The 26500-nt window shown below is 41.6% G+C and overlaps 3 protein-coding genes across 3 annotated transcripts; all 3 read left to right on the forward strand.

The window, feature by feature from the left end:
* Nucleotides 1-1890: 1890 nt before the first annotated feature.
* Nucleotides 1891-3262, forward strand: LOC138054064 (uncharacterized). Its single transcript, XM_068900575.1, has 2 exons — nucleotides 1891-2659; nucleotides 2811-3262. Exons 1-2 carry the CDS (start codon nucleotides 1891-1893, stop codon nucleotides 3260-3262), a joined length of 1221 nt encoding a protein of 406 aa, XP_068756676.1.
* A 14-nt stretch (nucleotides 3263-3276) lies between these two features.
* LOC138054065 (uncharacterized) lies at nucleotides 3277-4388 on the forward strand. Its single transcript, XM_068900576.1, has 2 exons — nucleotides 3277-3613; nucleotides 4375-4388. Exons 1-2 carry the CDS (start codon nucleotides 3277-3279, stop codon nucleotides 4386-4388), a joined length of 351 nt encoding a protein of 116 aa, XP_068756677.1.
* Nucleotides 4389-5215: 827 nt separating this feature from the next.
* LOC138052356 (uncharacterized) lies at nucleotides 5216-26221 on the forward strand. The gene is made up of 9 exons (XM_068898814.1): nucleotides 5216-6167; nucleotides 18304-18519; nucleotides 18780-18879; nucleotides 19556-19653; nucleotides 19899-20007; nucleotides 21688-21769; nucleotides 24026-24208; nucleotides 24609-25302; nucleotides 25703-26221. Exons 1-8 carry the CDS (start codon nucleotides 6112-6114, stop codon nucleotides 24941-24943), a joined length of 1179 nt encoding a protein of 392 aa, XP_068754915.1. The 5' UTR covers nucleotides 5216-6111; the 3' UTR covers nucleotides 24944-25302; nucleotides 25703-26221.
* Nucleotides 26222-26500: the final 279 nt, after the last annotated feature.

The raw sequence follows: 26500 nt of genomic DNA on the forward strand, positions 1-26500 counted from the left end.
ATCACTATCCCTCTCACCGCGACAGCACAAATGAAAATGTCCATACCTTCCACACTTTACACACTTCTTTCATTTTGCAGGACAGTTTCTATTTCTGACCAGATGCCCCTCTCTTCCACATTTGTAGCACTTTTTCCTCTCGTCAGTCGTCGTCTGCTGCCACTCCTTAGCCACATTGATACCGTTTCCGTCGGCTAGCGGAGGGCTTGTTGTCACGTTTGATGCCTGTCGGCCGGCCGCTTCACATGCGCGAGCTTTATCTAACGCCTCTTCCACAGGAAAAAATAACAGATTCCCATTTTTGGCTATTTTAGGGTATTTAAAGAATACCAACAAAAATCCCAAATTTGGAAGAGTGAGACAAGTCCCAATCAGGGAACTTGGTTGGGAATTCCCTGGTTGGGACTTGTCTCACTTTCCCAAATTTGGGATTTTTATTGGTATTCTTCAAAATACCCTAAAATATCCAAAAATGGGAATCTGTTATTTTTTCCTGTGTTCCAGTGTGATATTCCTCTGCTCTGCTTGAGCTCAAAATTCGTTAACTTCTCTATCAGCTGATCCCTCAAATTATCGTTTAAACTCGTCCCAAAATTTTAATGTCGTGCCTGTTTTCTCAGCCGAACCATAAACTGGTCAGCGATCTCCTCTTCCTTCGGTGCCAATTGGCGAAAAACGTGGCGCTCGTATGGTATGTTTTCCTCTACGCAAAAGTGGGAATCTAGTTTCCGAATCTCTATTTTAAAAGCATTGTCACCTGTCTCAAGGATGGGATCAGGATCTTGCAAATCTTCGAAGATGTCTTGTACCTCCATCCCGGCAAAATGTAAGAGCTGAGAAGTCTTCTTGTGAGCATCTTGTGAGCATGGCCACTTCGCCATCCTCGTCGCCAATGTAATATCCTTAGGGATCACAAAGAAGCTAATCGAAAACACTCTCCTATTGTAATTCACACTGTTCCCTACACAATCAATCACTCGTCCTATGCCCCACTCGGTCACCGGGTTCCCGCGCTGGAGAGCTCCCGAATACAAACACTACACTTAACAAAGCCGGTAATTACACAATAAACTCTACCGTTCATAAATAAAAGAACCGTCTTTCGTTATAATCAAATGCTGTTGATATACATACCTTACAAGTGCCTGGGACACGTGCTGACGAACCTTCCGCCATCTTGTGTTTCTTCTGCCCAAGTCCCTCTGTTTGGCGTTGAATTCTGAATTTTGTCGTTCCAAAACCTCGAACTCAGGATTTTGGAAACTTAACTCTCTAGTGTCATAACTCTATTGCTAGTCAACCTCCAAAGAGTCAAATATGCGTTAAATTTGCTTATGAGTGTGTTCTCTTTTCAAATGTGAATTAAAGCTTAAAACCAGGGTAGACTTTCATATACCGGACCAAAATGGCGGAATACAAAAGAACTATTGTTATTCTTAAAAACATTTGTTTCCTGCTCCGGAAGCATAATAAAAGTTAAAAAAGTTTTACAAACTCGGAGCTAAAAGTTAAAACTTATGAAATATTTCGTCCGTTTTTCAACCGGACTTCATCAGTCAATGATGTGAATGTTAAAAAGATGAATTTTAAAAAGGTTTTTAACGCCTCTTGGGGGTTAGAATTGTGTCATAGATGGCTGCTAATTCGTAACCATTGTCTCTGTTTAACGCCGGTTTCGTAAGTTTAATTTGAATAGCTTCTTTTATCCTGCGTTTGAAGGTGTTAACTTCGGTTGATAGTACTTTTGTCTTATTTGGGTTCACCGAGTGGCCCTCCAGGCGACAATGCTCGTGAATAGCTGATGAACTTCTTGATTGGTGTTCTTTTACCCTGATTTCCAGAGAGCGGGCCGTTTCGCCAACGTACTCCTTCTTACACGAAGTCCTAAAGATGGTTACGAAAGGAGAGAAAACGCTTGGAAAACTCGCCCGGTGGCAGAATCACAAGCACTTTAACATCCGATGCAGATACAACAACATTACTCCAAACAGCCTGAAACTACGAACCTGTATGAAAGGTGTTAAGACCATGAAGATTATTCATAATGCCGAGAAGAAACTTCTTCAGGAACGAATAAGACAATGCGACTTTACGATCAGAAAGTACGAGGAGAGCGTAAAAGAACTGAAATCAAGTTTACAATCCAAGGTGTCAACAGAGATAAACAACCAAATTCTAACTCTCTTCGAGAAAACACATTCGTCGCACTTTGAGATGGCAAAGAGCCGCCAGAGGCAAAAGTTTGACCGCCTACTGAGTAAAGAAGAAACTCGATCACCGACGACAAACATTGGAGATACCAACATTGATCAGACAAAGTGGGTTATGAATCTCTCTGACCGCCCTCTTTCCGATAGTGAACGCTCGGTTCTCATGAAAGGTCTGAATTTTAGCGTAACTCCATCAAAGATCCCAGTTGATGAGATCGTGGCAGCCACTGAACTGGCCTGTAATCAACTAAAAGATAAAAGCCAAGCCGAGAGCCTGAGAAATGAAGTAGTTAAAATCGTAAGCAAGAGCAAACCCCCAAGATCAAACATCAGCAGAGCTGAAAGGGAAGCCATTAAGGTTTCTGGCGAAAGACGTTTCAATTGTAATCTTACCAGCGGACAAAGGGCGCACTACGGTAATCCTAAACAAACAAGATTATCACAACAAGGTGAAGGCTCATATAGACGACACCAATACGTATGAAAAACTGACATCTGACCCAACCAGAGCCATCAAAAACAAACTCATTCAAACCTTGAAGGAGTGGCGCAAAGAAAAGAGAATCCCTAATTATCTTTACAATCAACTGTACCCCACAGCAGAGAATGTCCCAAAGTTCTACGGGCTACCCAATATTCACAAGAAAGACGTACCGCTACGGCCAATAGTTTCGAGCATTGGTAGCGTGATGTATGATACTGCCAAGTTCCTTGCTAAGATTATGAAACCTCTTGTTGGCCTCAACAGTCATCACATCGTCAACAGTGAAGACTTTGTCAACAAGATTGCAGAACTTGAAGTACCCCCTGGACAGAAACTCGTTTCATACGATGTTTCCTCACTGTTTACCAGCATTCCGATCAATGAAGCCATTCCAGTTGTCAGAGCCAAACTGGAAAGTGACCAGAGCTTACCGGATAGATGCCCGTTAGACATCGCCCAATTATCTGTTCTACTAGAGATGTGCCTCTCGAGCACATACTTCACATTCCAGGGTGAATTCTACAAACAAAGAAAGGAGCCGCCATGGGGTCTCCAATTTCCCCTGTAGTGGCCAATCTCTACATGGAACAGTTCGAGAGCAGAGCTCTGGACACCGCCCCCACCCCTCCAACTATGGGGTATCGATATGTGGATGACACGATGGCCAAGATTCACGAAAACGCCGTCGATTCCTTCTCAGAACATCTAAACTCCATTGACCAACATATCCAGTTCACTTCGGAACAAGAAAAGGATGGCAGGATTCCTTTCCTTGATACCTGTGTGAGTATTAACCAAGATGGTTCTACCAAGATCTCCGTGTACCGCAAACCTACGCACACGGACCAGTACCTAAACTTCCAATCAAACCATCATCTACAACACAAAAGAGCTGTGGTTAACACCCTGATGTTGAGAGGTCAGACCTTGGTTACGGAAAACGATGACAGAACTAGAGAAACACAGCACGTCAAGCAAGCTCTAAAAATGAATAACTATCCAGAATGGATGCTAACAATACCACATCCAAAATCTACAACAGAGGATACCGAAGAGCCTCAAAACGAGAAGAAAATCTATGCATCAACGCCATACATCAAAGGAATCTCGGAACGCCTGCAAAGAGCTTTCAAGTCACATGAGGTTACACTTATTCATAAACCCGTCAATTCTCTAAGATCACAATTGGTACGTGTCAAGGACACAACTGTCAATCTCAAGAAATGCGGTACTGTGTACCAGATCCATTGTGAGAAGTGTAAGAAGGAGTACGTTGGCGAAACGGCCCGCTCTCTGGAAATCAGGGTAAAAGAACACCAATCAAGAAGTTCATCAGCTATTCACGAGCATTGTCGCCTGGAGGGCCACTCGGTGAACCCAAATAAGACAAAAGTACTATCAACCGAAGTTAACACCTTCAAACGCAGGATAAAAGAAGCTATTCAAATTAAACTTACGAAACCGGCGTTAAACAGAGACAATGGTTACGAATTAGCAGCCATCTATGACACAATTCTAACCCCCAAGAGGCGTTAAAAAACCTTTTAAAATTCATCTTTTTAACATTCACATCATTGACTGATGAAGTCCGGTTGAAAAACGGACGAAATATTTCATAAGTTTTAACTTTTAGCTCCGAGTTTGTAAAACTTTTTTAACTTTTATTGTTATTCTGATTAGGCCTTGTTGATTAGGTATTGTTATGTTAGCTTTGTTCTTTTGTCTTGTGGACGTTAATTATTCAGGGTCCGGTATATGAAAGATAAGCCTAAAACCAGACATCGAAGACTTGACGGTTCAAAGTGTTTACCGTCCTTTTGCTTCACACCAAGGATATTCCCTCAATTCTTTGGCTTCGATGTCTTCAGGATTTCTTTGCTGGACCGTGTTTTCTCTCAGAAATTCAACGAGAACCTTCACATTTCTCGTTGTCAGTTAGCTCTTGTATTTTTGTTCTGTAGTTCTATAATATAGTCATCAATTGGCTTTCCTAATTGCTTAAATCTCGTGGAGCCTTGCGCCATTGCTGAAAGCATAAATCTTTTGTACTTTTGGTACGATAGGTTTCTAGCTCTGACGGCTTTGCACGCAAGGAGCCAGGATAAACTTGTTGAATGAAATCAGTGGTATGTTTTGACGAGTCACTTCTGATTGGACGAAACGCTTTTTGCACGTGTGAGAAAGCCATTTCGCTGCTGTGATTGGCTATCTGAATTATTAAAGTGGGATTTCGTATGAAGAAAGCTGTGAGTCGAAAGGTAGTCATCACGCTTTTATGCCACGTAGTTGCCTGTCGTTTCACGATGTTAATTGAATAATTTGGTGGAAGACGTCAACGTTCTTACTGGGAAATACCTCTTCCGTGAGGAGGACTGAAACGAAAAATGAGAGTTGACCATGTAACCCTTGAAAAACAAGGAGGTTATGACATCAGCTCACTGACCTTGTCCCCTGGGTGTCCTGTGAAAAACAAGTGAGAACTCTCGAGAAGAGATTGCGTGACACAGGATAGAAAACTTGGAAATACCGATGAAGGTTTTGAGGGGTGAGTTTTCGATAGCACCACGTATGCTTTAATTTTCAGCTGGTTTCTTTGGCACCTATCGATGATGGCCTTCGCTAGAGTGTCAAGTATGACAACGTTTCAGCGTAAAAACTTGAAATTACGATGATGTCTCAAGTCAAAATTTAGTATTAACTCAAAAGTCTACTTTAAATTTTAATTTATTGGCAACATAAGGTCGGCACCGTTACTACCTCTGTTTGGCAATGCATCATTAATCAATCCATTCGAAGAATGTTAAGAGAGACGCTTTTACTGTCAAGATAACAGCAAGAGTAGCAGTTACACTACACATGCTCGGTCAAAGCTAAAAGGTGTGCAATGTAAGCGATACCGGAAGTGAATACAGCCAGAAGCTGATTTCTGGTTTCTGCGATCACTACAGCCAACTGTTTTCCATAATTCTCAGTACTTTTTCAACTGGAAAATTTTTTTTTAGTTTCAAAGTTAAAACGTTCAATTGCTTGTTAAAGAGATAACTGTGATTAGGTGACGTTACCAATTTCCGCGAAATCTACGAGTCAAGTTCAGCGTATGTATTTATGGTCGCACTCGAATGCAATTTCTTCCGAGTAGCATAATGGATGTTCTTTGTTTATCGCGAGGACTGCACTTCGAAACACAGGGCCACGTTTTTTGGGTATGTTAATTAACAATGGCCTCGTTGAAGACATGTTAGAAGTTCATTTTTTTGCTCGGGATTAAAGCGACTTCCCCAACACAGCGAACAGCAACCAAGGGATAGATAACTGTGATTGGGTGACGTTACCAATTTCCGCGAAATCTACGAGTCAAGTTCAGCGTATGTATTTATGGTCGCACTCGAATGCAATTTCTTCCGAGTAGCATAATGGATGTTCTTTGTTTATCGCGAGGACTGCACTTCGAAACACAGGGCCACGTTTTTTGGGTATGTTAATTAACAATGGCCTCGTTGAAGACATGTTAGAAGTTCATTTTTTTGCTCGGGATTAAAGCGACCTCCCCAACACAGCGAACAGCAACCAAGCGTCAGTGAAGCGTTAATTAACGTATCGGTCGGTCTCCTGGGGTGATGATATCAGAGATGTGTCTAAGGCATCTCTATTTATTGGGTTCCACAGCCCATAGACTCTTGAGTGTACAATTGGCTTCAGCTGTGGCTTGCATGTACGGCCAGATTGTTGCTGGTTTTATAAGAAGAACGCATTTATCCTATGTTCCAGAGCATCAAGTGAAACCCTCAAGGGAATTTTCATATGTGGTCTCTTCAGTTTTCCATAGTTATTAACTTTTTTTTTTATGTACCTACGTTTTGTTTCTTTCCCACCTTGCACGAGTGTTCTTGATCTCGGTCTATATTCTGTTGGTTTTCCACGAATTTTAGCTGGCCTTTACGAGTTGTGGCACCGTACGGAAAAGCATTACACTAAAAATTAAAGTGTAATGTTACGAACGCAAAAATGTAAAATTACACCTTGTAACTGTGTAAACTATTACACCAAAAAAATCTTCTAAAATTACTCTATATGTAGGGTATTTTTACACCTTGTTACTGTGTAAACTATTACACCAAAATAATCTTCTAAAATTACTCTAAATGTAGGGTATTTTTACTCTTTTTAAAGGATAAGAGTTTATGGGTATTATCAAGGATAAAATTACACAGTTGGAAGTGTACTTTTACACCAATTTTAATAGTAAAAGGCCGATTAATCTAAACCATGTTAGATTGGTTTTTTGAACTCATACAGTTGTGGGCTTATAAATAGCTATTCATCAATATGATATACTGGGCCGAACAAACTGTCCTCAGGGCTTATTTATTTGTACGTAGTTCTCATTGCAGTCTGGCTCAATTTGTTACACTCTCTAGTTTAAGTATGAATATATCAACGTTTCGAAGACATTCGAAGATGTATCTCTCGTGTCATTCTCTAAGTCGCTTTCTCCCTCTGAACTGGGCGAATGTTCCGGATTATCCGAATCATCATGAGAAAGAATTTCGTTCTCTTTTCCTTCATCCGTTTCCTTAATAAGTTCAGGATGGTTGCGGGAAAAATGAGATTCAAAACTTGAAAAGAGTTTGTAAGTCTTGCTGTACCCACAAGTGACAAGAAAATTTGGGTCGTGCGAATGCCAACCACGAATGTGAGCCAGTACCGGTAGTTTTCTTAAGCTCCTAAAACTCTGGCTCGTAACAAGCATAGATGTCAGCTGCACGGTGAAATTTAAAAGGTTTGTTTCCGGTTACAAATGTCACTTCGAGCCATGTGATTGGCTGCGGTATTTACGTCTTCTGACAAAAATTTCCGGTCAAAAAGGCGACATAATTTTCCGTCAATCAAGATAAAAGGAAAGGAACTTTATTTAAGTGTCTAGTCGTTCTAGCGCTGGAGCGCTAATTGGGGACACTGTAAACTGAAATGAACAATGAAAGTAAATCAAGTCAAATGTTGGTTTTTGAAGAGAGGGGAAACCGGAGTGTCCGGAGAAAACCTCTCGGTGCAGAGTAGAGAACCAACAAACTCAACCCACATATGACGCCGAGTCCGGGAATCGAACCCGGGCCACATTGGTGGGAGGCGAGTGCTCTCACCACTGCGCCATCCCTGCACCCCGATGCATTACTGAACAGCGATAAAGAAACTTGATGACCCTCTTTGTACTCCTTTTCATTCGGCCAGTCTTTGGAGAAGGTTTTGAATATTTGGAGGTCCTGTTTCTTGAGTTATTTTAAATTCAATGGCTGCTCATGGATCCTAAGATGTTAAAGTATGGACAGTAGAGGAAGTAGGCGAATGGCTTACCAGTTTAGGCGCCCCGTACAACGAATATGCTGAACCTTTCGTGGTGAGTAAACTGTGTTCGTTACTTCCATTGTTAAGGTTTGAAGGTCATGATGTCCTCATCGTTCTTTGGTGCGTATTGTAGTCGATCCGAGTGTTTTTGGATCGACTGCAATTCGCACCAAAGGACGATGTATTGAAATACATAAAAAAATACAAGCTGTTTTCTGTTAGTGTTTTGACGTTCCTTAGATTTGAGACACAAATGGAAGGCACTGTTAGCTCGTTATGTCACCCAAATCAAGACCTTGGGTCCCGGCGACGGTCAGTTAGAATACTTCTCCCGGAAAATGATATGCCGGCGCGCAGAATAGGTGAAATCTACCTAACTTCATAAACATAATGTTGTGGTATTCGTTCGTTGGCGAGGCGACCGCAACTTCCCGCCTTAAAATTTAATATAAATATATGTTTCTTTCATGCATGGAAATTGATGAGGAATTCTTTGCTTGGCCTCTTGGAAAGCGGAGTTATACTGGTAGAGATTTGGGAGCATAACTCATTCGTAATGTTGGACCAAAATTGAAGATTGTATTAAGGAAAATTGATTTCCTCGCGCGACAACAGCGCCAGGTAAGTGTAAAGGACTGGTACTACCCATGACTCACCAGGGGCGTGATATTACAAAAATATGGCGGCTGTTTTTTACTGAGATACATTTAGAGGAAGACATACATGTACGTGTCACGAAGTGAAAACATTCGTGAAAGGCTAAATAGAAGAGAACTTCATGAGTAACCCATTGCTGAACCCAGACTATGAAGTGTTGGCCAACCTATAGCCCAGATGACTTTATCTCTGTTTATTATTCCATTGGTTTAATTGATGTACTTTGTCTACTTTTGCAATAAGAATATTCTTGTTTCATTCTTAGTTCGTTTGTTCCGGTTCGGTTTCGTTTTCCAATCGGTTTTTTTCCCAGTCGGTCACCACACAGGCTAAATATAAAGTGTTGTTCAGTGGAATTGGACTGATTTTATTCACATTGGCTCTTTGATTCAGGAAAGCAATGAATTTGAGGATAAATAAATTAATAGAGCTGTGCAAGGTTAGATTACAATTCAGCACAAATATCCCATGAATATTTTAGTGTAAGGTTTCCATTTGTTCTTACTGATGAAGATACACCTATTTATTCCTCAGCAACATAGTGCAGCCAGCCAGTCAACTACAGACAATCACTAGCAACACTTCAGTCTAAAGCGAAAGACAGTTGACAGGTAAGAACTGTTCACTCCACATTGTTTTCCTGTCCTTATTAGGCTAGTACGGCTATGGCAACGGTTTTTCCTTTGTTTGAATTGTTTAAGTGGAGTTTACCCTTTTTTTCTATAAGTTTAAGTCAAATCTGAACTTCCTACAGTTGTATCTCATAAATTTTATGAAGATGCCCAGGATTTGGGTTGTTTTAGGGGTAATGATGAAATGGAAGTAGTAGAATACAGTGGAGAACAAGAAAGAATTATGGAAAGCTATGACTTTCTTATGTAATCTTTATTCTTTTGGTCCTGAAGTTTTGTCTTGTAGTGTGTTTTTGTCATTGTGTGGTGAGATTTGTTATTATGTGACAAGGTTTGATGATTACGTGTTGTATTCCATCGTGTTGATAAAGTTTGATTGTTATGTATTTGTTTCTATCATGTGTTGAGGTGTTCTTTTGACCTACCGTACTCTATTTACATTTCGTGTGGTGTGCTTCTTTTATGGCATTGAAAGTAAAGTAGATCTCACCATGCAGATAATTTTGAATGTGTGCTTTGTAGTATAATTTCCATCTGAACTGGCGGGTGGCACACCTCATACAGTTTGATGTAACTTGAAAAGTAGATCTAACCATTCAGTTAATTTAGTTGTTATAGTGTACTATGTAGTATAATTTCCATCTGAACTGGCGGGTGGCACACCTCATACAGTTCGATGTAACTTGAAAAGTAGATCTAACCATTCAGTTAATTTAGTTGTTATAGTGTACTATGTAGTATAATTTCCATCTGAACTGGCGGGTGGCGCACCTCATACAGTTCGATGTAACTTGAAAAGTAGATCTAACCATTCAGTTAATTTAGTTGTTATAGTGTACTATGTAGTATAATTTCCATCTGAACTGGCGGGTGGCGCACCTCATACAGTTCGATGTAACTTGAAAAGTAGATCTAACCATTCAGTTAATTTAGTTGTTATAGTGTGCTATGTAGTATAATTTCCATCTAAACTGGTGGGTGGTGCATCTCATACAGTTAGATGTACCTTGAAAAGTAGATCTAACCATGCAGTTAATTTACTTGTTATAGTGTTCTATGTAGTATAATTTCCATCTGAACTGGCGGGGGGCACACCTCATACAGTTCGATGTAACTTGAAAAGTAGATCTACAGTGCAGCTCGGAGATAAGCGAACCAAAATATACGCAAAAAACGCGCATACGCAAAACGCGTAAACGCGTCAAAACAAACGCGGATGCGCGTCTACACATACGCAAAATGGCTCATTAGTATTTATGAGCTCTCCTTTTGTCTTTCTTTTGTCGCCTTGTCTTTGTTTAGTCTCAGTCGTTTGCAGTGTGGTGAATGTGAAAATAATTTGCGTGTTCTCCGGTCGGTGCAGAAGAAATCTCACCATATGCTTATTCGAATGGCGCAAAGTCCTTCTGGCTGGATATTTGTGTTTCAAAGCCAAAAAAAAAAAAAATTAATTAAGTTTCCTTTTGGAGAAATATAAACCTAGCGACAAACTGCACACAAGAACCTTTTTAACATCGAAATTTACATGAAAGCGTTGAGAGCGATATTATCAAAACAAACTTCGTGCCGGTGCATCCGTTTAGTCGTAAACTAAAAAACACTACTCGTAAGCAAAGGGCTCGTCATTAGCAGTTTTGTACAGCCATTCATCATTTAAAGTTGAGTATTTAACTCCTTCTGTCGTTTTGGATGTGAATACTTAAATAAAGCGTGACGCTCACCGATAGGTGAAAAAATACAAACATCTTTCGGGTCCAAGGCCGTTGCGTCTGTCACTCGTTAAACTTAACAACACAACTCTTTAGCAAAGGGCTCATCATTAGCCGTTTTGTACAGAAAGTCATCATTTAAGGCTGAGAATTTTGCAGCTTGAGTTGCTTTTTTGTAAATTCAGCAGTAAAGAATGATTTTTTGGTGAGGATTTTCAGCCCGACAGTGAAATCACACACTTTTGCCGGCACGTGACAATACGATTTTAATTCATGTAATATCCACATCTCCGGTCCTGTTGGGTACGATTTTCTGATTTCAACGGGTACAATGCTTTCACTTCAGACACAATTTTTTTCTTCAAAGGCTCAATGATGCGCTGATCACATTTATTTGATTTTTCTGCAAGGAAAATTATCGGGTTAATTTTGGGCACGCGCCGGCGAGAGGCCATCGTGATGTGATTCGGGACATAATTCACTGATTCAAACGGTGAAATGCTCTCAGTACAAAGAAAAGATTTTTTAAAACTTTCTATGATATGCCAATCGAATTTAGTTGATTTTTCTACAAGGAATTATTGGACTTTGCACGCGTCGGCAAAAAGTCACCGTGAAGTGACTGTAAAATACCCCGTCATGGCAAACACTGAAAAAAATCATGTCTGCGGTTTTTCGGGTCATAATTTGCTGATTTAATTTCGCTCGTCTCTCGAGACCTTTGCTACATGTAAACGGTATTAAACTTCGAAATAATCCCCTGTGGATGCTTTCATCGGCGGCATTTGCGGATCGAAATTGACAGTAATCAAAGCCACATACCGTATGCAAATTTTCGACTTGTCGGCAGTCACGCAATTTATTCTTTTGTTCCGCAAACAATACTGGAAAAGCAAAATTATGGTTATGAATAACAAAGGCACAAACGCGTATACGATACGCAATTTTAGACGCGTCAAAAAAACGCATATACGCGTATCGCGTGCGTTCATTTTGCGTCTGCATTGTTCGCTTATCTCCGAGCGGCACTGTAACCATGCAGTTAATTTACTTGTTATAGTGTACTATGTAGTATAATTTCCATCTGAACTGGCGGGTGGCGCACCTCATACAGTTCGATGTAACTTGAAAAGTAGATCTAACCATTCAGTTAATTTACTTGTTATAGTGTACTATGTAGTAAAATTTCCATCTGAACTGGCGGGTGGCGCACCTCATACAGTTCGATGTAACTTGAAAAGTAGTTCTAACAATTCAGTTAATTTAGTTGTTATAGTGTACTATGTAATATAATTTCCATCTGAACTGGCGGGTGGCGCACCTCATACAGTTCGATGTAACTTGAAAAGTAGATCTAACCATTCAGTTAATTTACTTGTTATAGTGTACTATGTAGTATAATTTCCATCTGAACTGGCGGGTGGCGCACCTCATACAGTTCGATGTACATAACTTGTAAAGTAGAGCTAACCATTCAGTTAATTTAGTTGTTATTAACGCTTTTACCGGCTGGTAAAACGCAGTTAATGGAACATGACACCCCTAGAGGGCAAGACTGCTTTCGTTCGTCACGCAATCCAGTAAGATAAATAATAGAACAATATTGAATGCTGAATTCATGAATGAATATTCCCTCATTCTAGCAGTTAGTACAAACGGTATTCATGTCTGTATTTTAGCTTATCTTGCTGAGTAATCTAGTGATATATCTTAGCTTTTCCTAGATTGGTCCTTATATTTGTTAGCCCCATTCATGGCTGACAAGCTCGCCACGTGGCGTCTCTTTAGCTCGTAGTACAGCTGTACCTATTGGTCGAACTTTGAGACACTGTCTTGCTATCTAAATCTCAATACACTGTAACAGGGCATAATCCTGGCAGCTTGCACGAGAGTACACAGTTTGTAACAATTTTGCTTTAAAATTTATGGCGCACCCACGTTCCAAGTCTTCCAAGGCCACGGGAACAGCCGACCTCAAGAACCTCTCCAGTGAAGTTCTTCACCTTCGCCTGCAGAGCCTTAATCTTCCAGTCACAGGAAGCCGTGCCCATCTGGTTGAAAGGCTGAGGCTAACCCCGATATCAGCGCTGGCAGCCACCCCTGGTCGCTCCAGAAGTCGCGCTCAGAATGGACGGGTGCACAAAGAAAACCTTTAGCTTCAAACATACGCGTACGACCGCGTCCGCAGCCCAGTGTCCCTGCAGAACAGGCCGACGCAGCGACTCGCAGTTCCGACGACGACGAGCAGTCGGATATGGACTCAGCAGTGGAAGAACTGTTCGAGGACGAGCCACAAGTCCCCAAGGATGCGGTGTTTTCGCCCGCCCAAATGTCGGCCATCCAAGAGAACGTGTCGGCCTCTGTTAATGAAGCCTTACGGGTCTTTAACAACCACGAGGCCCAAGCCCGTTTCCTGGACGACCTTCGCACTCCTGGTCCTCGTATGCCGAACACAGCGACTCCTTTGGGCCTGCATCGTCCTTTAGAAAAAAGCCTTGAAGACAAAATACTCCGCGGTGGGTACATCGACTCTGCAGTTACGCTACGAGGACTCGTCACCGGGTTCCCAGGGGTCCCCGCTAACTCTGGTTAGGAGGAAAAAACCCGTGATTGACACTTTTCAAAAATGGCTAGACGCATTTACTGCCTACATGCTGGTGATCGTCGCTGTCCATCCCTCGCGTGCCTTAGAGTTACTCAAATACCAGCAAACTATCAGCAAAACGGTCACTAAGTTTAAGGGCCTAGCCTGGCTTACATATGACGAACAGTTTAGACGCCGTACTGCCTACGACCTTTCAAAGCCCTGGGACAAAATTGATCTTGAACTTTGGACAGTCACCCTCTCTGGCCTAGCTAAGCCACATCGTTCTGTGTGCTCTAGCCCGTACCATCCAGCGGAAGATTGCCCCAACCAGGACCCAAGCAGAAGACCTCGCCGTCAAGCCCTTGGCTGCTTTGACTTCAACAAACCTTCCGGTTGTCAACGCCGTTCCTGCTATTTCCCGCACCACTGCTGTCGCTGCGGCTCAAGCAACCACGCACAGTTCAACTGCTCCGGTCCCAAGCAGTCCGCAAGTAGCAACAGACCAGCCAACCCCAGCGATCGCAGCAAGAAATAAGGTGGAGCAACGCCAGCTAGGCTGCAACCCAACTGTATCTACCCCGCTAGATGTCGATAAATTAGTGCTTGAATTAGTTAATCACCCTAATAGCTCTTTTGTTAACAATTTAATCAGTGCCCTCCGGTATGGTACTCGCATTGGTTACCTAGGCCCCCACCAGCCCCGGGTGTCGCGTAACTTGATATCCGCCTCTCAACATCCTGAAGTCGTTTCTGGGAACATACATAAGGAAGTGCAGTTGGGAAGAATTGCGGGCCCCTTTTCCTCCCCGCCCCTACCTGACTTGCAGTGTCACCCTATAGGCGTGGTCCCTAAAAAGCACTCTGTAGAATGGCGTACTATTTACCATCACTCTTACCCTGAAGGGGATAGTATAAACGACCACATACCAAAGGACCCTTATTCGTTGCAGTACGTTCGTGTCGATGACGCGATCGCTATTCTGCGGTCCCTGGGTCCTGGGAGTTTTGTGGCCAAAACGGACTTGAAATCCGCCTTTCGTCTGATGCCAATCCATCCCGAAGACTGGAACCTTTTGGGTATATACTGGCAATCTCAGTACTACATAGACCTTTACCTTCCATTTGGGCTCCGCAGTGCTCCCTTCCTTTTTAACCAAATTTCTGATGCCTTAGAATGGGTTCTTAAACACAACTATGGCCTCCGCCATGTTATACACATTTTGGACGATTTCTTTTTAGCAGAGAAAACTAAATTTGACTGCCTAGGGAGCTTTACTACGCTGCTTAAGGTTGTCATGTCCCTTGGGGTTCCCACCGCGGCCTCTAAGACCCTGGGGCCCTCACAAGTTCTCGAGTTTATGGGCGTTGTACTGGACAGTAACCGCATGGAAGCGCGATAGCCTGAAGATAAGCTTGCCAGGATTCAGCAATTATTGGACTCTTTTACCGACCGCCGTTCTGCCCGCCTTTTAGATCTCCAATCCCTTATCGGTACTCTGCAATTCGCTTGCAGAGTAGTAGTCCCGGGTAGAACTTTCCTCCAGCGCATTATAAACCTCACCCGAGGGGTAAAGAATCGTTTTCATCATATCCGTTTGAACAAGGAATTTTCCAGGGATATTCAAATGTGGAAGGTATTCATCGCTCAATGGAAGGGGCGATCCTTCTTCCTTGATTCCCGGGTCACCTCTTACCCCGACATGCAGCACTATACTGATGCCTCTATTACAATTGTGTTTGGTGGTTTTTTCAATGGTAAATGTTTCCAGGGTTTGTGGCCCCCTAATTTACTCATTAACAAGACCATAGGGATAAGTATTGAATGGCAAGAACTCTTCCCTATTGTTATCGCCTGTGCACTGTGGTACTCCCACTTTTCCGGCAAACGTCTTCAGTTCTGGTGATAACCAGAGCGTTGTCGCTCCGGGTCATTCAAAAGCCCCCAGGGTCATGGACTTGGTGCGTTTCCTGGTACTTATTTCCATGAAGTATAATTTCCTGGTTAAGGCTCGTCACGTCCCCGCGGCGCATAACGAAATAGCTGACGCCCTGTCCCGTTTTCAGGTTCAACGATTCAGGGAACTCGCTCCCGGTGCCGACCAGACCCCCTGCACCATCCCGCCTTCATTCATGACCCTCTGAAAGCTGCAGTCCTTAGGTATGCCAACTGGGCCTTGTCGTGGAACACCAACCGCACGTATACCTCTGGGGAGAAGCGTTTTATTCAGTTTTGTCTCATGAACCGACTAGCCACTCCCACAGGTGACATCCTCCCAGCATCAGAGGGAACTCTTATCTATTTTGCTTCCTATTTGGCCCGTACAGTCCGCCATGGCACGATTAAGACTTAATTAGCTGCCGTTCGCAATCTCCACATTATGTCAGGCTACAAAGACCCCTTAAGGGGAAGACTCCTCCTAAAAAAGATATTAAGGGGAATTCTCCGCTATCAAGGGTCTCCTCGTATCCGCAGACAACCCGTCATCCCGGGCGTACTCTTAGCCATTCGCCCCATCTTACGTAGTTGGCTAGGACCAAGGGATTTCTCCATGATATGGGCTGCCTTTACCCTTGGCTTTTTCGCCTTCCTTAGGTGTAGCGAGTTTACCTATCCGGGGGTACACAGTTTTAGTTCTAAGTTTAATCTTACCAAGGACTGCGTTACATTTTGTCCCAGTCTGGTCTGCCCACAGCGCTTGCTTGTTACACTCAAGTCTTCAAAACGGATAGTTTTAGGGCAGGGCAATCCCTCGTCATTGCCCGTTGCCCTTCTTTATTGTGCCCTGTCTCTGCAATGGAGCAATACTTTCTCCTCGCCAACCCACGTTCGGGGCCATTGTTCTATTTCCAGTCGGGTCGTTACCTCACACGGTCCTCCGTCACTCATTTACTTCGGGACTCTGCTAGAAGCGCGGGTCTCCCGCATGAGAGCCTTAAGAGTCACAGCTTTCGCATAGGGGCGGCGTCTGCCACCGCCACTGCGGGCCTACCAGACTGGTTAATTAAGGTGTTAGGTCGCTGGTCATCAGATTGTTACCAGCTTTATATTCGCACTCCGGAATTGGTGTTACTTTCTGCTGCTCCAAAAATGGCCAGTGTATCGGGCGATTTTCTTTAGTTTGGCCTTGCTTTGGGGGGATGCATGCCTTGCATGCATCTGTGGCAGTTAAGTCTGCGTAGCGACTTCCCCCAAGCTTTGGCATTGCTTGTGTCTTGCCATCTTATATCCTTGCCTTTATCTTGTCCGATCCAGCCTATGCTGTGCTGGGGAGATAACAAAGGCTCTGCCAATACTCTTGTTCTACTCCCACGTTAGTGGGGGAATAAGTGAGGCTTTTACTTTGTGCACCTATTATTAAGTCGCGTAAAACCTGCCACAGGGCTGTGTCCCCCTCAATTACGCCATATTGTTGTTTGCTTATTTGTTGTCGTTACACTACCTAGTTGCGTTACACTCTACTCTTAAATTATGGAATAGTGACATATAATTTCCATCTGAACTGGCGGGTGGCACACCACATACAGTTCTATGTAGCTTGAAAAGTAGATCTAACCATTCAGTTAATTAACTTGTTATAGTGTACTAAGTAGTAAAATTTCCATCTTTACTGGCGGGTGGCGCACCTCATACAGTGCGATGTAACTTGAAAAAGAGTTCTAACCATGCAGTTAATTTAGTTGTTATAGTGTACCATGTACAGTGTAGTATAATTTCCATCTGAACTGGCGGGGTGATGCACTTCATACAGTTCGATGTAACTTACACTTGTTTATAACATCTGTTCTTTTCCACTTCATTTTATATATACAGGTTGTGCCTTCTGAAAAAGAGCTACCTGAGTTGAAGCAAGATTCGCCTCCATTTATCCTCTATGCGGGCGAAGTCCCGAATTATGATGACATTTATATCGTTGCAAAAGGCGAACGAATACTAAACGTTTCGGGAGGCCACCTCGTTGCTCTTAAATGTTTAGTTTGTTTTTATTATACTCAAGTCTGCACAAATACATACATTTTCTTGCCGAAGCACGCTCTCCAAATCTTCGATTCATACAAAATTCCTGTCAATGCGACAGAACTTGGTTCTACCTTCTGCGATCGTGTGCAATCACGATCGCAGACGATCGAAGAACTTTCTGCGATCCGCGATCGTCTGCGATCATATGGAAACCAACCTTAATAGCCCTAGGCTAAGTTATAGAAAAGTGAATCTAGAGTTGTGCATTTTTTACGTAAGTAAGCGATTGTAATTTTACGCTTGAGTTTGTTACCCATCGATGTAGCGTCTGTGTAATTTTACTTATAAATCGATGATAAATAAACATAATTACACTTCATTTTATGGTTGAATTATACGTTTTTTGCGGGTAATTTCAAGTTTTTTAGATGGGGTAAAATTACACCTTCCAAAAAGGGTAGCGGGGCTGGCAAGATCACTACACCGTCATTCGGGGTAATTTTACCCATCCTTTCTGATATTATTACACTATTTTGCGTGTAAATTTACCATCCTTTTGAGAGTTAAACTACACTTTAGAAGTTGGTGTAATAATACACACAAAAAAACGGCTTGCGGGGGTGGCAACAATTTTACACTATTTTTAAGTGTAGTCTTACACTTTAATTTTTAGTGTGCAGTAAATACTGATATTTAATATTTAACATTATTCTCTTCCTCCAGCGTTTGCTGCACCATGGCTTCGCTGAGCGGCATCAGGTGGCTTTTGTACTCGACCTTCCTGTTTAGTTTCCTTGAGTGTGAATCAGCGAATGGCAACCATACAAAAGACCAGCCTTTTCCTTTTTCCAACATGTCGGACGTTTCTCTGTGCGCTTGCCATGATAGCCAGCACAGAATTTATAATTTAGCGAGTCTAGCGAAATCAGGGGGTCCAAGGTTTGTAAAGCACATCATAAGTTTGTCGACACGTTTCAGAGAAATTGTTGTGCTCACCAGTGTTGTGAAATTTCACCGCCTATGTGGCGTTTGTCGTAATTCCTACCTTTCATGTTCTTCTGTGCTGTACGGGTCTTTTAAATGAATCCTCTTTAGTTACATCATCAGCTCCACTGATTAAGGCAAGTGACATTTTAGTGAGCTTTAAGAAAATAGAAAGTATATTATCCATGAACAGTTAATTGATATTTGCCCAACAGGTTTACTGCAAAAGCAAAGGATAGCTATTGGTACAGCTACAATCCATGCAAATCATTTACGCTGGGGACGTTTGGAGACTGCTCCGGAGGTGATGTTGCTGTAAGTTGTGATTATCAAGCAACGGGCATCGAGAATTGCATTGTGAGAAATGTTTTAGGGCCGAATACCACCTACTGTGTAAAATTAATGTCTAAAAGTAAATTCTTTACTGAATTTGCTGATGCTGATTAACCTAAGAACTACAATATTTTGATCATACATCGTGTGTGCCCTGACTGCGATATTTGACGAGAGTGTAAAGCTGAAATTAGTTGAGAACTTCGCGACCACATTGATGGACAAATACAATCCTTTTGGTTTTTATGTTAACTCTGTCTTTACCCCAGCAACTTTGCTTTGTTTGGGAACGTATGAAGGTGGCGTCAATCCAAGAGTTCCTTAAGGTTTTCTAGGTTTTGGTGTCTTGACATTCTTGACAGTCATCCTCAACAGATGCCGTTAGAAAATCATCCACGGCGGCAATACAAGTCTTGAAAGTGCCATCTCACTTAAGACGATTCTAAGAGTTTGAAATATTTGTACTTACATAATTTATATTTAATGATAGAGGATTTTTAGCACTACCTTTCTGTGATCAGCCACTTCTCGACTGGATAATTTTTTTATGTATGTACTACCTATTACGAAGAAAATACTGTGAATAATAATATTTCTTCTGAACTGCCCATATTTTGTGCAAAAGGCTCCTATATCCTAAAGTTGTCTGGTGTTTTAGATTTGCTGTTGGACTAACACAAGTTATACGGACATAGGATCTCAGAGAAGTGAAAAGTGTGGCCATACCTCTCAACGTACAATGAAATTGGTGTATACGTAAGTATTTATTTATTTATCTCATTTTTTATTGTTTGTTACGTTTCTTGTATGTATGTCTTTTTTGAGAACATAGGACAGCGGTTGTCTACCACATGTGGCCGCAAAAGACCCTGTTCTGAAGATAGGAGATAGCAATGGAGGACTAAAACATTTAAGAGTGGGCGAAAATGAACTGAAATATTTAACAATGGACGAACACCGCTATTAAGGTGATAACGTTTTGCAATCTGTGGCCATTTTAGCAAAGGAAGCCAGTGGCATTCTGAGGTCCATCTAAAATGCGATCCCGAAAGGAAAAGCATTCAATCTGCCGAGTTTACAGTTATTACAGATCTTAAAGCTGGTGCTATGGTAAGTCTTGAACTAAAAGAACATTACATTTAATTATCGTCATTTGCGAAAATTCTTTTTGGGAATTTTGCGTCGATCAAGACAAAGAGCATTTAATTAATTGTGTTGTCTTTAAGTATAGGACCATGAATGTATGACGAGAGTTATCTATCGACCAATTACAATAAAACAATAGAGAGCATACGACAAGAACGATATTGTGCCAACGTAAGAAGTCCAACTATCTACGGAAAGGAACTGTAAGTACTGACGCCCAAGCCTTAAAATAATTAATGCACTGTTTTTGGCTAAGAATACAGTTCCACATGAAGCGTTCCAAAGTGGGAGGCTGTTTCATCTTGAGTTAATGCGACAAAACTTCTTCCAACTACAGTTTGTCGCCTCAGTGTTCAGCGGGCACATGAAATTAAATTGAAGTGCGATTACCTTTTTGTGCTACTTGTTGTATAAATCACTGTTTAACCTTAGAAAGACGGCTAGTCTACTGTCAGCAGGCCAAGTCGGCTTACACGCCGCTTATTTTCCACGCACGATAAAGCACCTGACCAATGAAACTGCTCAGATTTCCAAAACCGGTCTTGCTGTTTATCCTGAAACAGTTCTTATCATAACTCCAATCCAGCCATTCTACCCTATTTATTACCTGACCAAAAATTTGATACCCAATTTATGACCTTTAACCCTAACCCCCGGTGCAGACCTGCCTTATAATTATTTCCCTAGTTCAGACCAATGTTAAAGGCAATGTTTATCTGCTTTTATTAGGTAGGTTACATGATAAAGAAGTAGCTTCTAAATAAAAAAACGAATTCAAGACTAGACTAGACTAGAGATACCCTATTTATGACCAAAATGGCGGAAAAGTGGCCAAAATCGATACCCTATTTATGACCAAAACGGCTGAAAAACCCTGCCCTTTGGGGCCGCACATACCTATATAGCCCATATAAGGGTATACCCCCTTTCCCCGGGAAGTCAGCGTTCCAACTTGTTCTTGCAGCCCTCTTTTAAAAGCTTTTAAAGACTCTCTTTGTGACACTTATGGTTCTTGTAAGATTTATATAATCAAATACAGGCTTAACAATGCTGTTATAATAAATCACTCAATACTTGAATTTGTGCTCTGGTGATTTTATTTCGTGTAAATGGAAAAGAAAAAAACGCTTATTCGTAGCGAGATGAAAAAACGTATATGTGAGGCATTTATGGACGAACAAATAGTATTTCGGAGAAAGTTTTGCCTTTGCAGGCTGTTAAGCCGAGGAAGCGGATTTCCTCGGAGTTGGTAGGGAAATGTGAACTAAAAACTCATGGAACAATTTAGCAATGGCACTGTAATTTTAACTTTTTTAAAACTTGGTCATGATAAACGTTTTTGCTGTTTTTACTGGAAAACTGCTGCAAACACTGTAAAATAGCAGTTTTCATAAAACTTGTTATTTAGAGGCTAGTCATTTGATCGTATAGATCCATGTGACAGTCGTTTTCTTGGAAATGAATTGTTATCAATAATTTAATTCAGCTCTTTGGCTGGAACCTCAATTTATGATTTATGATGTGTACCTTTCGAACCATACTCTAATTCTTGTGCTGGTGAGGTAAATTATACACAGTCGTGAGCTTTTTAAACATGACTTGAAATCTTTAAATTCAAATGGTTTGTTTGCGCCTTCTCATCAGAAATTTTGTCTGAAGCACATCTGCGCGTGTCCAGATGGTTGTCCAAAGAATCCTACAAAAAGACCGTCGGTGACAACTCCTCGTAAGTAAATATATAGATATATATATTTTTTTTTTCCGGTGGCAGTGGTGCTAAGGTTAAACTCGTTCTTCCAAGATTTCACCGGCAAATATATGTTTACATACAAAAGAATAAAGTAAGAAAGGGCGATGAGAATTCGTGGTGTAAAAAAGTTAACCCGATCCCCAAATTTGATTACAACAGATACAAAAATCGAAATACCCATGGTATTTAACCAATAGTTATACGCGATGTATAGTTAGCAACGATTCATCGAAGTGGAGGTGGCTTGTGGTGGTCATTTACCTCGCCGCTTCGCAGCTCGGGCCACCGACACTGGGGTGAATAGTTGTTTTAGTATATACTAAAGAGCGAAGTAATATAGCACAAAAAGATGATCTTAATTCATTTATTGCTGCTAAGATTACAACATTTTCGGGCGCAAATTCCGCGCGAATTGCTCGGAGGTGAATGGCAAGGGATATCCGGAGTTTGAGTAGCCAATCAGCACGCGTCTTCAACGCTATCCATCTGTTTTGGTATATATTTAACAATTAGACCCGTAGCCCGCAAGGGGTACGGGTCCATAGCCCATAAGGCGAAGCCGAATGGGATATTGACCCGTAGCCCTTGATTGGTAAAAAAAAGTCACTGCTTACGAGCCAGAAGGCCCATCAGGCCGGCGCTTATCTCCGGTTTCCGTAGCATGAAGCGACTAGGAGTATTTATACTCCCCCCTGGATGGGATGCTAGTCCATCGCAGGGTTACCCCCAGCATTACGCCGGTACCCATTTATACACCTGGGTGGAGAGAGGCACCGTGAGAGTAAAGTGTCTTGCCCAAGAACACAACACAATGTCCCTGGCCAGGACCCGAACCCGGACCACTCGATCGGGAGTCGAGCACTCTAACCATGAGGCCACCGCGCCTTCCCCGAAGGGTCTAATTGTTTTAGTATCACCCAACTAGTCGGACAGAAAAGGCAATAACAAAGCTAGTTGGGTGATACTAATAATATTTATTATTATACATAACACTCACTATGAAAAATTTGATTGGTCGAGAGCATTCAATCAATTCACAATAGCTTGTGAACTTGACATGATAAATGTAATATTACATTTAGCATGTCAAGTTCAACGTCTTCCTGGTTACTAAGCCCCTTGGAGTGTTCTCCTCAGAAACAAAATGGCTGAACGCTTCGCTTCTCTTTCTGAGGATGAATTATGTGAAAAATGTATAATAAAACAATTATTGAATTCGGTTTTCGCATGATATCATGAATTATCAAAGCCTCGTGTCTGTGTTGTCTGCCTCATCCTTCGGCTTCGGCAGATAACACAGACCTCGGTTTTGGTAATTCATGATATCATGCTCAACCTCATCCAATAATTGTTTATTATTCAACACATTATGACAATGTCCAAATATGGTCATAGCGCGCTCAATATTCGTCGTGCGTACTCAAGATATCCTTCGATACACGTAATTTTGAACGTAGAAATATGTGCATTGTCATCAATCATCAACTTTGCGGAATATCGCCTGATTTAAGCCATCTCGGCCTCCGGCCTCGTCGGCTAAGTATCAGGCGATATTCCGCGCGATTTCGCAGGATATTTGTTAAATATTAGCTTATAGTTATAATCTCTATCTTTTCAACCTTTTTGCTCACCTCAAATAGGGAAAAGGCTAAATTGGCTTGTCTCATGCAATCTTATAATAACCAGAGGAAAGGAAAGGAAAGGAAAGGAAAGGAAAGACACTTTATTTAAGTGTCTAGTCGTTCTAGCGCTGGAGCGCTAATTGGGGACACTGTAAACTGAAATGAACAATGAAAGTAAATCAAGTCAAATGTTGGTTTTTGAGGAGAGGGGAAACCGGAGTACCCGTAGAAAACCTCTCGGTGCAGAGCAGAGAACCAACAAACTCAACCCACATATGACGCCGAGTCCGGGAATCGAACCCGGGACACATTGGTGGGAGTCGAGTGCTCTCACCACTGCCCCATCCCTGCACCCCAATTATTGATGAGGTTTTTGTTGTATCAGGGACAGAACACTGACTCCGCTATACGACATTCAATTATACGACGATTTAACGAACGATTTAAAGTTACAAGAGTAATGTAACTGCTTTTTAAAGAAGGAAAATATGCAAAATGTGACTTGAAATGACTGAACTCACTGACAGGCACTGATAGCCAACAACGCACGTAACCTACAAATTTGTGAATTATCTTCTTTTATATTTGTCACTGATTGATCGATCGATAGAATACACTGCCTCGCAGAGCACAAGGACAACTGCACCTTCCAGGACAACAAAGAAAGCAACTCGGGCAATAACAGAGAAGGCTACTTCGCCTTCCAGAACATCTGGGAAAACATCTAGTTCAACAAATGGGACAACTGGCTTTTCTCTGTATACAATGTATACCTTTGTACCACCATTTCAAGGTTCGTAGTATTCTGTTGTAGACACTGTTGCATCCAAACAGCCTGTCATGACCGGCAGCAATTGAAAACCTCTTCACTTTTTATGAACAGCGGATAGTTTATCTGGATGGGTTGAAAATAAAATTGGGCTTTGAGAGATTTTACTCAACTGTCCGCACCAATACAACGCTTATGCAAAGATGTTTATTTCTCCTTCATACATATTAAAGACCTCTACCACAGTTGACCTTTGCTAAAGAAGAACCATCACAGAACGGCCTTTTTACCTCCTCACAAAAGATGAAACCCCAGATCCGAAATACACACTTATTAATAAGAAAACCTTTTTTTAAAAAACAGTTTTATGCATAAGAGATCTAGAAGGACTATGGGAATAACGGATATTTCTTCGTCTTTGCAGGTTTTCCATATGAGAAGCCGCTAGAGATTTCCCTTGTAGCACTCGGAATTGTATTCTTCGTAATGCTTGCAGTCCTCTCAATACGTTTTTGTATCAGGCGTTGGGGCTATAACGACGACGGCAATGACGTCAGGCAACCCCTCTTACCTGGTGCACAGAGTGCCGGCGATGTAACTAAAAACATTTGTCCTAAATCAGATGATGGTGGCAGAACTAAAAATCTACTCAATGCATCTCAACCACTTCCAGTGAGCGCGCCGAACTTGGACTGCAACATTACGGTGTCTAAGAAAGATGACTTCAACGAAGTTAAGATAGCTAGCGGGCCTGTTTGATTTGGAGACGTTGTTACTGAAAAATGGCACGAAAAAAAAAAAGTCGCAAAAGAACCATAGACGGCTGCAGCTTTTGATTGGCTTCAAACAAATTTGCGTTTATCAAACTGCTGTAACAACTTAAATAAAGAATAAAGCCTCGATACAATATTTGTCACTGATTGATCGATCGATAGAATACACTGCCTGGCAGAGCACAAGGACAACTGCACCTTCCAGGACAACAAAGAAAACAACTCGGGCAATAACAGAGAAGGCTACTTCGCCTTCCAGAACATCTGGGAAAACATCTAGTTCAACAAATGGGACAACTGGCTTTTCTCTGTATACAATGTATACCTTTGTACCACCATTTCAAGGTTCGTAGTATTCCGTTGTAGACAATGTTGCATCCAAACAGCCTGTCATGACCGGCAGCAATTGAAAACCTCTTCACTTTTTATGAACAGCGGATAGTTTATCTGGATGGGTTGAAAATAAAATTGGGCTTTGAGAGATTTTACTCAACTGTCCGCACCAATACAACGCTTATGCAAAGATGTTTATTTCTCCTTCATAGATAAGAAAGACCTCTACCACAGTTGACCTTTGCTAAAGAAGAACCACCACAGAACGGCCTTTTTACCTCCTCACAAAAGATGAAACCCCAGATCCGAAATACACACTTATTAATAAGAAAACCTTTTTTTAAAAAACAGTTTTATGCATAAGAGATCTAGAAGGACTATGGGAATAACGGATATTTCTTCGTCTTTGCAGGTTTTCCATATGAGTCGCAGTTGACGCCGCTAGCGATTTCCCTTGTAGCACTCGGAATTGTGTTCTTCGTAATTCTTGCAGTCCTCTCAATACGTTTTTGTCTCAGGCGTTGGAGCCATAACGACGGCAATGACGTCAGGCAACACCTCTTAGCTGATGCACAGAGTGCCGTCTATGTAGCTAAAAACGTTTTTCCTAAATCAGATGATGGTGGCAGAACTAAAAATCTACTCAATGCATCTCAACCACTTCCAGTGAGCGCACCGAACTTGGACTGCAACATTACAGTGTCTAAGAAAGATGACTTCAACGAAGTAAAGATAGCTAGCGGGCCTGTTTGATTTGGAGACGTTGTTACTGAAAAATGGCACGAAAAAAAAAAAGTCGCAAAAGAACCATAGACGGCTGCAGCTTTTGATTGGCTTCAAACAAATTTGCGTTTATCAAACTGCTGTAACAACTTAAATAAAGAATAAAGCCTCGATACAACAAACCCCATGAATTAAATAACGAACTAAATTTGCTGATATCTTGGTTCGCCATTAAATGGAGCTTCCGTTGAAATGTTAAATGGCTAGTTGTAGGCACCCCATTGTAAGTTCTGTACAGATCGAATAAGAATAAATTTATGTGGAAAACTAAGGGTGCGTTCGATTAACCGTATTCCGGAATAGGAATACATGGAATAGAAGTTAGAAATTCTTCGTTTTTACGGAGATTTACATTAAATTGTCAAACTACTGCTAAAATAATGCTATTTTAGACATCTTTATTATCCTTTGTTATTCTTATTCCGGA

Source organism: Montipora capricornis, chromosome 6 (assembly GCF_036669925.1).
Source record: "Montipora capricornis isolate CH-2021 chromosome 6, ASM3666992v2, whole genome shotgun sequence".
Classification (NCBI taxonomy): domain Eukaryota; kingdom Metazoa; phylum Cnidaria; class Anthozoa; order Scleractinia; family Acroporidae; genus Montipora; species Montipora capricornis.